At 53.4% G+C, this 15,080-nt stretch overlaps 1 protein-coding gene across 1 annotated transcript; it reads right to left on the bottom strand.

Moving 5' to 3' along the window:
- Positions 1 to 1,932: 1,932 nt before the first annotated feature.
- Positions 1,933 to 11,471, bottom strand: LOC101838072 (angiotensin II receptor associated protein). The gene is made up of 5 exons (XM_005079339.4): positions 11,330 to 11,471; positions 5,981 to 6,015; positions 4,149 to 4,254; positions 3,315 to 3,510; positions 1,933 to 2,555 (listed from the first exon to the last, which is right to left on the bottom strand). Exons 1-5 carry the CDS (start codon positions 11,354 to 11,356, stop codon positions 2,437 to 2,439), a joined length of 483 nt encoding a protein of 160 aa, XP_005079396.1. The 5' UTR covers positions 11,357 to 11,471; the 3' UTR covers positions 1,933 to 2,436.
- Between the last annotated feature and the right edge of the window lie 3,609 nt (positions 11,472 to 15,080).

Below are 15,080 nucleotides of genomic sequence, written 5' to 3'. Positions count from 1 at the left end.
TGCAGAGCCCGCTGGCCCACCTTCAGTGTCCAGGAGTTGACAGCTTCCACAGACCACAGCCCCCAAATGCAAAACCGTCCTTTCTAGGGTGTATCAACCAGTCGATTTAGCTTTCGGATTCTGACACATGCTCTCTCCAGCTCTCACTCAGTGTAGTGAAAGGCAGTCTCCATAGTGGCTCCTAACTTCCTCTTCTGTTGTCCAACCCTCAGCATTCCAGTCACACCTGCTTCCTGACCACACGCAGGCCAGCGCTCCTACTTACTTCAGGCTTCCTGAGGGCTGGCCCTCCACTTGGACCTGCCCCTACCTTCTAGGGTATGTCTCTTCTCTTCATCCACCTACTCCGGTGCCGGATGTTCGTTTTTGTGGAGCTGCTATGTGAGGAAGCAGCCAGCACTGGTACCCTCAATGCCTCTCCTCCATCAGCTGGAAGTTGACAACCCACCATGGGACAGCCCTTGGCCAATGAGAGTTGGTCTAGTCTCAGTCTGCTTTGGAGACCCCTTCCAGAGATGCCCCTTCTGTAGCCTCTCTAGAGTCAGTCAGATTTGGGAGCCTGGGACCCAGGAGGAGGGGGTGGGTCTCAGGCTGTGACCTGGTCTAGCCACTTAGGCCAAGCCCCTCCCTCCCTTTCTGTCTCTGCAAGGCTGACCTATTCCGAGGGACACAGACACGGATACCCCAAGCCTTCCTTCGGCCAAGAACCCTTACAGAAACACGAGAAAACTACTTAGATTTTCATCCTGTTGGTTTCAGGTTACATGCCTCCCCCTCCAAGACCTCTGCAGTCATGAACTTGACATGTATCCCACCCAGGGCGTGTTTTTAATATTCTGGGTTGTTTGCTTTCTAACACGCATCTATTGCGGGTGGTGGTGGTATGACCTCACCCCTGGAACTGGCCAAAGGCAGATCATCAGGTCAGTGGTAGATGCCTTTTACCTGCTGAGCCATTTCTCTGGGCCCGGCTCATGTTTTATAATGTGCTGCATACACGCTAATCAAATGTGGTGATATTTTGTTTATGATTTAATAAAGCTTGCCTGAAGATCAGAATGCAAAGCCAGCCACGCTAGTCAGCCACAGAAGCTGGACAGTGGTGGCACACACCCTTAATCCCAGGGCTGGCGAGACAGAGGCAGATGGATCTCTGTGAGTTCAAGGCCCTGAGCTACACGAGAGTGAATCAGTCTAAAAGAGAAACAGAGCGGTCTGGAGGTGCAGTCTGAGGTTGGTGGATTTCCCCTTCAGTCTAAGCATTGGTAGAGATGAGAACTCTCAAGTGGCTGGCCTCTTTGCTTCAGACTGGACCCCAATACCTGTCTCTGGGTTTTTATTATTTGCACTACAAACAAACATAAGGATTTTGAGGCTGAGCCACACCTAACTCCCTCTAGTGGTTTTTATTATTCCCACTACAAACAAACCTAAGGATTTTGAGGCTGAGCCACACCTAACGCCCCCTAGTGGCACATGCTGCCCTTCACCACAGTTGCTCACACTAGGCTCAGCGTGGAAGCCAACAGGTCTGGGTTACCTGATGATTAAGGGATGGTGCTCCACACAGCAGATGAACCGCAGGTGAAGCTCCCAGGAAGGCTGCTCACTTTTTACAACTGCTGTCACTCAGCCTCCCTGCCTGTCTACAGGCTCATGATTCTTTCAGGATCCTTGCCTCTGTCTGTGGCACCCCTAAGTCTTCAATTATCTGTCCCCAGAGACCTGGCAGTTGAGTCACAGTGGGGGCCTGGCTCTGCCACCTCAGGAGGTGGTTGACCGTGGTCAGAACACCTGGAGGAGGTCATCCATGCCTTGCCTCGTGGCTTAGTATTATAACTGGCTCCAGGGGCTGTGCAATTGGTTACTTAGGGCCCAGAAGGGCAAGGCAGGTCCCAGCTGGGAGATGAAACACGGCTTAAACACAGCCCAGCCACAGAACCCCAAATTTTAATAGTAGGACTGAGAGGGGCCTCCGCAGACCTGCTGCCTCCAGGCCTGGGGTTCCCAGGTACCAAGCCATCAGGCAGTGACAGACACAGGGAGACAGGCTAAGCAGGACTAGAAGCTTCTAAAGCTTCCAGGAAGCGCTGGACCATTTTAGAGCCTGAGAGGCCTGAGAGGCAACCATCACTGGCCCTTGAGGAGTGGCCCTGCATGCACCACGTAGCACTGGCCGGCAGGGGCACAGTATAGTTACGGCGTAGACGGTGGAGAAAGCAGCCAGTTTTAGCCACAGGTTAGCAGGTGTGTTGGAGGGGGTGCTCCCTGGAGAGTTAGGAATTGGCTCTTCTTAGCTGGGAAGCCAGAGGCCTGTGACCTGCAAGGTACTTGACTCATGCCACCTCTGTGGCAGGGAATGGAGGACACTCCACTGCAGGTCCAGAAAGGAGGTGACAAGCATCCTGCTGGGCACCAGGAAGACTGGGGGCAGCTTCAGTACCCCCGGGGGGCAGCCTGGCCCTTGTCCTCCACGGTGGCAAAGGGGGCTGCAGGCGAGTCTGATGAGTCAATTGTCTGGTAGGCGCTATGCTCCTGAGACGGTCCGAAGAAATCTAGAGGACAGGGAACACCAGGGTGGGGAAATGAGACCAGCGTGGGGCCTACGCTGAGCACAGGTGAGTGCTGGATACCAAGGACAACAGTCTGAAGTAAACGCCTGGACACGGAGCCTTTGGCAGCCAGGGTCCACCCCATCCTCGTGTCCGTATGGGGTGCAGATTTGCAGATGAGGAATCTGCAGGGGCAGCCAGCAAGACACACTGATATGCTATGTGGCTTGAAGCAGATGACACCGAGGTTCAAATCTAAGTAGCAGGTCTTATGGTCCATGGCTACCGGCTGCAGTGCCATCTGTGCCTGTCCCCAGCAGCTCACGCTCAGGAATCTGACGAGAGGTGGCCACCCTGGGCCGACAGGCTCCTCTCCTACTCTTGGCTAGGCACAAGGACTCATTGCTATACCCAGAAGGTTAAGGCACGCCACATCTCTCAACCCCCCTCCCCCCCCGTACACATTTGTCCTGGAACCATGAACAAGCCAAGCCCCAAGGGCAGTGGGACTTCATCCTCTCCTCCGTTCCCTCCATACCCGGGCAGGTCCAGATAGTGCTGAGGTAAACCAGAGTGGGTAGCCATAGGCCACCCTTGCCTTGACTCAGAGCTCTCCCACCCATGCCCAGGTCCCCCAGGAGAACAGGGTTAGAGAGGGCAGGGATATGTCTGGGTCACCGCCAGACTGGGACCCAGGCTTTTGCAGAAATGCCTAGGAGCTTGATACGGGACGGGGAGAGGCAGGACGGTGCTGGGACTTACCTGAGCGGAGCGGAAGTTCCCCGCCTCGCTCACGGTGCATGTGGTAGACCAGGCAGCAAGAGAAGGGTTTCAGCAGCAAGCTGAGGATGGCCATGCCGGCAGCGAAGCGGGCAGTGTCGTCAGCGGTAGGGCTTCGGTAGAAGATGCTGATGTAGATGATGTCCAGGAAGATGGTGGCCACCAAGCCACCAAGGAACTGCGAGAAACACCACTATGGGGTCATGAACACTGACAGCCCCAGACCCTCACACACACCAGCCTGGGGTACATCTTATGGTGACACCTGAATGACCTAGGAGCAGGCCACATTTCCTGCCACTGGGGCCATGATGGGACCCAACACCTGGCTCCAGAATTGAATTCGAGAGGAACAGTCCCTTGGTGTCTACACCATCTGTTTACGCTATGGGGAAACGGGAAAGCCCTTTTGCGGTCCTCCTAAGGAGCCGAGGCCTCCCTGTGAGAAGCTGGGCACCTCCTACACCTCAGGCCTGTGTCAACTCTGAGTCTATAAAGCAAAGGGTGCTCCTTCCTGTCTGGGCCTCCTGGTCACATCATTTCCCCCCAAAAAGACAATCCTGAAACAAGTCAGATTGCCTGGGAGGACAGCCAGTCTGTGACTTTCACCCCATGTGGAGGGGGAGCTGTGCAGTTAGCCCAGCTAGGGGCTCTCCATCCTGGGAGGCTTAAGGACAAGGCTTCGGAACAGAAAAGGGTGGGCACGAGGAAGAGAGAGGCCTGGGATTGATGAAGCGAGTTCCCTGCTTTCTCCCCTAGCTCCCCACTCACCATGCCTATGGAGTTCCCTGCTTTCTCCCCCAGCTCCCCGCTCACCATGCCTATGGCATCAATAGAGTCCCGCTGGGCCACAGCCCACACGCCCAGGGCCAGGACAGTGAAGTTGCTCCAGGCATAGGAGCCTGAGAACAGCAGGCAGCCCCTGCAGAGGGAGAGAGAGACTGTCAATCAGCCACCACCACCCTGAGCTGCCCGCCCCACCCACAGTGCCTTCCGCCTGCTCCTCTGAGAACAGACCACCCTGGCTCCCCGAATTGGCCTCATCCACCCTCTCTCGGCCGGCTTCTCTGCTGCTGGTCTTGCTGTCACTCTTGCCCCTTTGCAGACAGTTCATGAAACAGCAAGTGGTATGTGGGTCAGATCACGTGACACCTTCACGCCAACCTTCCCAACAGTTTTCTGACGTGTTTGAGATACCTTCTATGCTGTGGTCTATGGGGTTCCTGTGACCTCCACCCTTACCTCCTGGCTGCCCCCTGCGGCTGTGTTTTCTGATTGCACAGCCATTCCTTGTCATCTTGGAGCTCAGCCTTGCCTGAGATCTGCTCCGACGCTGACCTGACCCAACGCCCTCCCTGCTGTAGTTCTCAGGGTATCCCTAATGTAGTGCTAGCTCACCACAGTTAACACGGGCACTTCCTGCGACCTGGCACTGCCCTACACACTCTAAATCCATTCGTGTGGCACTGCCCTACACACCCTAAATCCATTCGTGTGCACATCTGTTCTTGGAGTGAGGTGCTCTCACGAGCCTCATTTTACAGACTCGGAGGCACAGACCCAATAGGTAACTGACCAGGTGACACAGCTGCTGAGGGAATGAAAATGAGGACCTGGCTGCTCATAGACACGGCTAAGGAGAAGGTTTTACTGGATGTGAGGGAGAGAACAGTCAGAGGCATCTGGAAGGGCCCAGACTGAACCAGGCCACGAGAGGAGAGATGTGGGGGAGAGTGAGAGGAAGAGAAAGAGAAGAAAGAGGAGAGAGGGAAAACAGACAGAGAGAGGCCCAGGAGAGGAGCCAAGAGCAGAACCAAGGGAGTGCATAGTAAAACTGGCCGAGTTATAGAGGAGTCAGAAGCTGGGGGAAGGGATGCAGCGAAGCCCAGACCCTGGCTGAAGAGGATTAAGATGGGGGCAGGGTAGAAGTGCTGGAGGGAGCCACAGGCACTGAGGGATGCTGGGAGAGCTGGGAGGAGCCACAGGCACTGAGGGATGCTGGGAGAGCTGGGAGGCGCCGCAGGTGCTGAGTGAGACTTGTCCTGGGTTTCTTTGGGACCTGACACTCAGCAGCAGGGCTGGGATTGGAACACTGGGATTGGCAATTGGCTCACGAGGCTTTATACTTTCCAGTCCTCCTATCTCGGCAGGTGTGAGCTCTGCCTGGCCACCAATGTGGGACCTGGAGGAAAGTGACCCATCACTCACAGCTGTTGGCGTGTGCACAGCACTTCAAAGCCTGCAAAACACACGTGATCTCAGTGGTTTTCCTGACTTGGTTTTGGCAGAGAAGTTTTGCTGGAAGCTCCAGACACACGGCCGAAGCGACAGTGAAGGTCAAGCCGCACCCTGGAGCCCCATGGAGGTGTTTGGCTTGGTAAGCACTGCTACAGGGGTCAACCCTTATCCCACTGTATAAACAGAAGGCAGACCCAGCCCTGGGCAAATGGACTGGTAATTGTGACCTGTTCAAACACTGCAGAACGGGGCCTGACCAGGTTGACAGGACCTGGGAACACACACACACACACACACACACACACACACACACACACACACACACACACACACACTTTCCCTAGGGAGGTGTGGACACAGACCCCAGGTGACATCTGGATGCAGCCAGACACCCAGAGTCACTCACTTACCAGGTTGTCAGCAGCCAGTGAACCAGGAGAATAACCTACGGCACAAGGACAAGGATCGGGTAAGTCTGCGGGCGCAATGTCACAGGCAGCACAAAGCTTATGAAACCAGAACACACAGGAGACCCCTGCCTGGCATCTTCAAGGGGCTTACAAATGTCTTAAAGAAACCCCAGCAACAGCAAAGGGTCTGTGGTGAAGGAGAAAGAGGAGCCTGGTTGAACAGGCGCGGCTACCCCTTTCTAGGTTTTATTTTTTCGAGACAGGGTTTCTCTGTATTGTTTTGGAGGCTGTCCTGGAACTCGCTCTGTAGTGCAGGCTTGGTCTCGAACTCACAGAGATCCACCTGCCTCTGCCTCCCGAGTGCTGGGATAAAGGCATGGGCCACCACCACCCGGCCCCCTTTCTGTTTTTAAGGATTAGGGGTTCCCGCTGGGGAGCCTGGGCAGCCACAGTAGCTGGGAGGGAAGAGTGGGGGAGGGAGGGGGCTAAAGTTCAGTCAGTAGAGCGCTTGCCCAGCATACTTGAAGCCCGGGGTTCAATCCCCACACTGTATAAACTGCATAAATCAGGCACAGCTGTGCATGCCTGCAATCTCAGCACTTAGGAGGCAGAGGCAGGAGGGGTCGGAAGTTCAAGATCATCATCCTCAGCCACATAATGAGTTCAAGACTAACCTAGGCCTGTTCCAAAACAGAAACAATAAAACAGTAAGGGGAGAGGTGGAGATGGAGAGGAGGGGTCCAAAAGCAGTGGTCGGTTGGCAGCTCAGGTTTCACATTTAATGACGGAGGGGAGCTTGAGACTTCTCTGCAGGAGATATCACAGTGTGACTCATGATAAGGACAAGATCCCTCCGGCCTGCCTGGGTTTCTGCATTTGGCATCCTTGAAATCACAGTCCTGGTCCTGGATTGGCCTCTGCTGGTAATCCAGAAGGCACTGCCTGGAGCGCTAAGGGGCAGATGCCACGGGACTCAGGGCACTGTCATCAGTCAGCTAGAGTGGGCCAGAGGCTTCTGGGCTGGGCGCTGAGGGTAAGCAAGGAATGGCCAGGCCACTGGCAGGGAGCCAGGACCAGCTGTCTGAGTGGGAGGAGGGCGTGGCCCAGGAAGGGGCTTCCTGGAGGCCTGGAGCTTTGCTGGTGCAGCTGGCAGTTAGGCAGGGCGGTACACAGGACCAGGGCGGACAGGCGGGAAGCCTGCATGAGCACCCCTGGGCTCACTGGCCAGTCTTCTAGCCAAATCAGTGAGCTCCGTGTTGGGTGAGAGACAGGAGGCTCACAGGGCCTTGTTGGCTGTCAGCCCAGCTCTAGATGTGGTGAGAGACCCTGTCTCAAGGGAATATGGCAGTGGCGATAGTGCTGGGTACCCGTGGAAAGGAACCCTATCAAGAGATGAAGTCTCAGGCTGGGCATGATGGCACACCTTTAATCCCAGAACTCAGGAGGAAGAGGCAGGTGTATAGATCTCTCTGAGTTCAAGGCCAGCCTGGACTATAATGTAAGTCCAGGACAGCTAGGGCTATTACACAGAGAAACCCTGTCTCGGGGTGGGGGTGAGGGGTGGCAGGATGGTGGTGAGAACATCTAAGTCTCTCCTGCCTTAGTTTCTCCATCTTTGTAATGGGAATACAATCAGCCCTCAGAGATGTGACTTCCAAGAAAGTTGCAGGGAGAAGCAGAACCGAATGGTCCAGCCCTTCCTGGAAGCGCATAGGGGAGGGGCCAGTGGCCCGCTGTGAACACAGACCTATTCCTGCTAGCTCTTATTCAGGGAAACAGGAGACCAGGCTTCTCACACAGAAACTGGGAAGGGCCGGGGGACTCTCACAACAGAGCTGAACCACAGCGGCTGCCTGGCTTTTCCCCAGACAAGGGCAACAGACCAGGGCAGCAGGGGTCACTGGGTGCTGGGTGGGGAACACAGGCCCCTTCGGTGTGTTTCTCCATCACGCAGAGAGACAGAACCTTGTCTTCAGGGGAAGCAGGTCCTTGCCAGGTCTTGTCAACTGTGGTCCCTATGCCACCACTGTGCAGTAACTCCGTCAAAACCCCAACCGGTCCTTGAGCACACTCACGGAACCCAATACCCACTTCGTCTGCAAGGCCAAACGGAGCAGAACTCACGCTGCAGCAGAGACCCGGCACACCAGGTTCAATCAGAAATCCAAACAACTCAGATGCAAAGCCCAGATCAAGACCACCTGCACTGAGTTTTCGTTTCAGGGGCTTGCAAATGTTTTCAGGTCTGAGATGTTTTTTTGTTTTTTGTTTGTTTGTTTCCCCAACAGAGGATTGGCTGGCTGTCCTGTGACACGCTCTGTTAGATCAGGCTGGTCTCAAACTCACAGAGAGCTGCCTGTTTCTGTCTCCCAAGTGGTAAGATTAAAGATGTATGCTGCAGTCACTGCCACTGCCTCGGCTCGGGACATCTGGTTTGAGTTTTTAATTCCCGCATCACCCTAGAAGGCACATTTCTATCCCTTTTTACAGTGAGCAAACTGATACCCAGAGAGGTCAAGAAACCTCCAGGTCACACAGATAACAGTGTCAACATCTGGCCTTACAACCTGGCCCCAAACGTGGTGGTGCATATCTTTAATCCCAGCACTTGGGAGGCAGAGGCAGCCGGATCTCTGTGAGTTTGAGGCCAGCCTGGTCTATAGAGTGAGTTCCAGGACAGCCTCCAAAGCCACAGAGAACCCTGTCTCAGAAAACCAAAACAAACAAACAAACAAAAACCCCACCTGGCCCCAAAGCCACTCTGTCCACTGTCAGGATCTGCAAGGCAGCGGCAGGGCAGAGGAAAGTGAAGCCTGACTTAGAAAAGGGTGGGTCAGCAGAAGTGGTGGGGCCGAGAGGATTAACCCTTTGTGCGGGGCTGTGGACTGTGGCTCCGTGGGAGAGAATCTGCCAGGCATGTGGTACTCTACCACAAGAAAACAAAACAAGCCTTTGTTCACCACTCCCAGAGGAGGAGAGGATGGGGACTACCCAGACCTCAAGTTAATACACCCCAGTGTGTCCTGGCAAACACTTGGTGCGGCCCAATAGATAAGACCTTATGATGCCCCCCAGGACAGCTAATTCAGGGGCTACCCAGGACAGAGGCAGGCTCTGTCCTGGTCATCTGGCAGACTTTGGAGTCAGCAGGGATAATCGCACCCCACTCCTTGGCTCTGGAGGACAGGGGGATGGAGGTGTGTGAAGGACTCAGCACAGCAGGCCTCATTGCCGCCTTCGACTTCCCCTGCTCCTCCAGTCACAGAGCGGCCTCCTCCCTAGACTTCACAAGTCCAGTCCGACCTGAGCGGAGCGGCTTCGGCTCAGCCCCAGCACGCTTCAAGGGAGGCATGGGTGGGGCCCAGCTTGGGACAGACTTCTTTCACAGGGCCTGGGACAGCTGCTTCTTTTCACCTGCCCCCCTAGCCCACCCCAGCTGAGCTGGGTATACCAGGCACGCCTTGCCTTTAAAGGGCAGAGAGTGGCCCTGAAAGGACAGCCGTGGTGTCCCAGCTGTCCTGCACAGGGCACAGATCTTGCAGACAACACGACCAGATCGCCCACTGGGGATTTCAGATTATGAATAATTCAGTATGTCCCTCACCCCGGGACACACAACCAAAACCCTGCCACGAATGTGAGACGCAAAAGCGCCTGGATGGCCTTCCTGTGCACATCTTCTGGCCTTCTCTTGTTTCTGATTGGCCCTGGCCAAGACCCATGGAGACACAGGGCTTGTCAGTCAGATCAAAGGAGGCCCAGTCTCTGCATCCTGGGCCCCAAACCCTGTCCATCTAGCTCACACCTGCGATGGACGCTCTGTGCCTGTCAAAACCAATGTTAGTCCCAAGTAACCGGATACTAGGAAATGTCAAACGCTGGAGCTGGGTCGTCTTCGGGGATTCAAATCCTGACTGCACCACTTATTTCTTGGGGGACCCTGGCAATTTACTTGCATGTCTAAGCTGAAGTTTGCAGCTCTCTAAGGGACTATAACTTCTCTGGCTAGGTGTTGTGGTGCAGGCCTTTAATCCCAGGACTCAGGAGGCAAGAGCAAGCAGATCTCTGTGAATGCATAGACAGACTGATTTACGTTGTGAGTCCCAGGCCAGCCAGAGCTAGGTGACCCTGACTCAAAATAAAAAGGACAGAGTCCAGTTTCAGCTGAGATCAGTAAGCAACACAGGCTGAGCGTTTCCTTAGCATGCAAGAAGCCCTAGGGTTCATCCCCAGGACTGCATAACCAGCCTGCAATTCCAGTATTGGAGAGGCCGAGGAGGCAGAGGCAGGAGGATCAGAAGTTTGAGGTCACCCTCAGCTACGTAGGCTAGCCTGTACTACACGAGACCCAGACTCAAATGAGTAAAACATATTAGCCCTATCACAAACATCAGTTATTTCCTCGCCCTTTCGTATATTTTACAATTAGTGAGTGTGTGTGTGTGCGTGAGTGTGCGTGAGTGTGTGTGTGTGTGTGGCACTGGGATGAAGCCCAGGCCTGGTGTGGGCTACTCAAATGCTCTACCACTGACACTGATGCTGTCCTCTTAATTATTTGAGGGCAGGCACAAGCAGAACAAGGCACAGCCTGACCTCCAGGCTGCCTCCAACAGTTAGGACTGAAAGCCACAAGCCCCACAGCAGCCTGGAAACCGCTCCCCTGCAAAGGGGTCTAGCCACGCCCATTCCTTTGCTCCAATCCCGTCTCCCTCCAGCTGCTAGCCAGACAGGAAACCGGGCAGAGCAAGTCACAGCTTAGCCCGTGTGTAATCACCCAACTGTGGCGTTACATCGCTGCTCCAAAGCCACCTATCTCTTCCGTCCCCTCGGTCTCAGACACCAAAGGGTGCCAAACGCTTTGACACCTGGGAATCTAAGGGTTTCGAGGCCCAAGATGGCCGGTTTAGTTCCAGGTCCCTGAGAGGCCAGCCCCTCTGTTGCAAACCAGAAGGGCTGAGAAAGTAAAAGAAAAAACTCAGGAAATGAAGACACCATCCCCGCTGCCCGGCACAGGCTTTGGGGTTTTTTGCTTTTGAGAAACTTCTGCAGTTCCTGCTTCTTAATTATGAAGTAAGGACGCTGCATGCGGAAATCTGGGAGAAACAATTGTTTGGGGACACCGGGATTGCACTGGAGGGGGTCTGACATCTCAGGAGGTGTCCCTGTCCTGCTGCTGGGGGGACACGAGGAGCACAGACCCGGGCGGTCCGGGACCCGTGCCAGCCTGGATCTGTCCGGGAGGGGTGGCCCTCCCGGTGTCCGCTGCCTCCTCCCTTGGGCTCTGCACCTTCCCTTCTGCTCTGACTCGGTTCCCCAGGATCCTGAACCCCCGCCCGCCCCGCGCGGCACCTTCAAGTTCACGGCTGGCAGCTCCATCCCGACCCCGGCGGAGGGCACCTGCCCGACGGTCGCGGGGACTCCTGGGCTCCGAACTCGGAAACAAACTTCCAAGCCCCGCCTGTCGCGTTGCGCCAGCTCCAACCGTGGCTGGGCGGTGAGCCACGTGAGGCCAACTCTTGCGGCCACGTGACTGAAGCCGGTTGCTAGGAGACAGCGTCTAGCAGCTGGTTCTTGGAGCAAGGTTCAGGCTCCCGCCACCGCCTAAGCCCCAATCAGCTGCTGCGCGCGCGGAACGCAGAAAGTCGGGATTTCTGCAGCCTGGGGCGCAATGACCTGCCTAAGTGGAAACGCAGCGACCTTCTGCAGTCCAGAGAGCCTGGGGCAGCCAAGTAGAAACTGCTGGTGTGTTAACTGCTGGTGTCTGTCCCGGGACATCCTCTCTCCTCCCTTCCTTCCCTTGTACAAGGGTTAGTACCTTACCTACCTCACCATCCTTGTGACAGTCAGTGAGTAAATTCATGTCCATAAAGAAAAGGGTGAGACCTGGAGAGATGGTTCCATGGTTAAGAGCGAGCGGTACCCGTTGATCTTCCAGAAGACCTGGGTTCGGTTCCCAGCACCCCACATGACATCTCACAACCAGGTACATATGATCCAACTGCCCTCTTCTATCCTCCGCAGGCTCCACAGTGCTCCTACATACACGCAGGCAAACACATTCATACACATAAGATAAAGTAAATGAACCTGAAAAAAATTCAAAGCCCAATTCTTACTGTGTTAAATTCAAGCTTATTGGATTTCAAGAGAATTTCATAAAATGCATTTTAAAAAAAGTAAAAGAAAAAGGTGAATGCAGGTACAGTGGGACAAGCCTGTAAAATAACAGTACTTGGGAAGCTAAGGTAAGCAGAACACTGTGAGATCAAAGCCTGCCCGGCTTACAAAGTAATGCCACGTTTTTTTGTTTTGTTTTTTTAAAGATTTATTTATTATGAATACAACATCCTGTCTCCATGTATGTCTGCACGCCAGAAGAGGGCACCAGATCTCATTACAGATGGTTGTGAGCCACCATGTGGTTGCTGGGAATTGAACTCAGGACCCCTGGAAGAGCAGTCAGTGCTCTTAACCTCTGAGCCATCTCTCCAGCCTGTGATACTATGTTTGTTCCTTATTTGTTTATCTATGTGGTCGGGTGGGGGGGACACATGCCACACCATCAGTTTGAGGCTTAGAGGACGACTTAGGGAGTCCCTTCCTTCCTTCCTTCCTTCCTTCCTTCCTTCCTTCCTTCCTTCCTTCCATCCAGGGTCTTGAAGCCTGGGTAAGTAAAGGAAGACCAAAGACTGAAGTCAAGAAAACGGCCTGCAGGCTGATGGCTGAGTAGCCCCAACCACTAGGCAAGCAGAAGCAGGAGGACTCCTCAAGCCCAGCAGTTCAGAGCCAAACTGGGTGACAGAGTGGGACCTTGTCTAAAAAGGAGGGGGTCAGGGCGCAGTGTCATAGCATCCGTTCACTATGCTTCCATCGCCAGCAGGGGCAGAGGGTGATGCCATCAAGGCCTACGTAGATCTCCAAATGACCTGCGCTGTGCCTGGCGCTTTGTTTTGTTTTTTTTGGTTTTGTTTTTTTATTTGTTTGTTTTTCTAGACAGGGTTTCTCTGTGTAGCCCTGGCTGTCCTGGAACTCACTCTGTAGACCAGACAGGCCTCAAACTCAGAGATCCACCTGCCTCTGCCTCCCGGGTGCTGGGATCAAAGGTGTGTGCCATCACCGCCCAGCTGTGCCTGACATTTCCTAAGTGGCCAATGTATGCAAGCTTTTGTGCTATCGATGTATAAGAAACCAGTCCCTTGGAGTCTGCTTGCCCGCATACCTAAAGCTTGAGAACGTTCCATCCCGGCACTTAGCAGAGACTCTGCCCCCTCCAGTTGTGCTGAGCTGACTGGAAGAGGGAGTTGCCCTGCCTGGGTTCTTGGGTGTGGACCCTCTCAGGGTACAGCTACAACTTGCTCTGGTCTCCAGAAGGATAGATGGGAGCGGGGGCGTTGGTGGTGCACACCTTTAATCCCAGCACTCGGGAGGCAGAGGCAGGCGGATCTCTGTGAGTTTGAGGCCAGCCTGGTCTACCGAGTGAGTTCCAGGACAGCCTCCAAAACAATAGAGAGAAACCTTGTCTCGAAAAAACCAAAAAAAAAAAAAAAAAAAAAGGATAGATGGGAACCCATAAAACTGCCTGAGTGGACACATGACAACATCCAGACTATAGTTCCTCAGATAGGAAGGATTATTTTTGTAGGTAAATGAGGGGAGTTTTTTTGGGGGGGCCAGGCCTAGTTTAACGCCCAGTTTGAAAGCACAGCTCTCAGCCCTGATGGAAGGCCAGCTACAAGTCTGTCATTGCAATGGACAGCCTTTCTATGTTTGTTCCTAGGCAGAGTGTTTCTGTGTAGCCCAGGCTGGCCCTGAACTTAAGAGTGCCCTGTTCTAGCCTCCTACTAAGCAGTGGGATTATGTGTCTTTACATCTATCTAATTATGGTTTATTATATAAGTTTATTTAACTGCTATAAAATTAAACATATTAACAAGGTACATTGTGATGATTGCATACATGTATACATCATGTAATTTGAATTTTAATTATGTTTAGTTTGTATGTTTATATGTATGAATTCATGTCACGGCCCCTATTAGAAGCAACAGGACAACTTCCTTGAGTTGACCCTCACCTTCCTACCTTGTTTTAGAGGCAGGGTCTCTCTTGTTTTTTCTGAGTACAGCAGGCTAGAACCTGGGTGATTTTCCGTTCTCCATCTCCCAGTAGGGAAGCTCGGATTAAAGATGCATATAGGTGGACTTCTCTGTCCCACCAACCACCTCCCAGAGACTTATTATTAACTATAAATGCTCAGCAATAGCTTAGGCTTGTTTCTAACTAGCTCTTTTTTTTTTTTTTTTTTTTTTTTTTTTTTTGGTTTTTCGAGACAGGGTTTCTCTGTGGCTTTGGAGGCTGTCCTGGAACTCACTTGGTAGTCCAGGCTGGTCTCGAACTCACAGAGATCCGCCTGCCTCTGCCTCCCGAGTGCTGGGATTAAAGCGTGCGCCACCAACGCCCGGCTTCTAACTAGCTCTTATAACTTAAATTAACCCATTTCTATTAAATTGCTTGCTGACACATGGCTCATGGCTTGTTACCTCGTCTTGTGCATGTCCTGTTTCCTCCTTGTCTGGCTAGTGACTTGGTCCTCCTTCATCTCCCCGCACTCTCTCCCTGTCTGCAAGTCCCGGATAACCTCTTCCTGTCTACCTATTGATTAAATCAACGAGAGCAGCGCATCTTCAAGTGTGCAAAAAGATGGTTCCACCACAGATGCACACTACCACATCTGGTTTTTTATATGGGTCTTGGGGACCAAACTCGAGTTGTCAGGCTTGTGTGGCAAGTGCGTTTAACCACAAAGTCATCTCCCTGGTCCTTTAGCCTGGGTCTTCATTTTTTATTTTTTGGAAGTGTTTATTTATTTAACTGTATGTGTATGTGCATGAATGTGTGCATGTGTACCTGAGTGAATACATGTGCACATGTGGATGCAGGAGCCTGCTGAGGTCAGAAGAGGCATCGATCCCTGGAACTACAGTTGCAGGTGGCTGTGAGCTGCCCTGTGGGTGCTGAGAACCAAGCCTAGGTCCTCTCTCTGCAAGAGCAGTAAGTGATCTCATTCGCTCAAGCGTCTCTCCGGCCCTCTGTACCATGT

The sequence above is a fragment of the Mesocricetus auratus genome, unplaced genomic scaffold (genome assembly GCF_017639785.1).
Source record: "Mesocricetus auratus isolate SY011 unplaced genomic scaffold, BCM_Maur_2.0 Super-Scaffold_100042, whole genome shotgun sequence".
Classification (NCBI taxonomy): domain Eukaryota; kingdom Metazoa; phylum Chordata; class Mammalia; order Rodentia; family Cricetidae; genus Mesocricetus; species Mesocricetus auratus.
This window is presented reverse-complemented; position numbering and strand designations above follow the sequence as displayed.

What these genes read in the sequence shown, in the direction of transcription:
- LOC101838072 (XM_005079339.4), bottom strand. Translation starts at nt 11,356, where the DNA reads ATGGAGCTGCCAGCCGTGAACTTGAAG. An exon ending in CTATTGATGCCATAGGCATG is followed by an intron (nt 3,511 to 4,148) that starts GTGAGCGGGGAG and finishes TGTTTCTCGCAG; the next exon opens with TTCCTTGGTGGCTTGGTGGC. An exon ending in GGAACTTCCGCTCCGCTCAG is followed by an intron (nt 2,556 to 3,314) that starts GTAAGTCCCAGC and finishes CCTGTCCTCTAG; the next exon opens with ATTTCTTCGGACCGTCTCAG.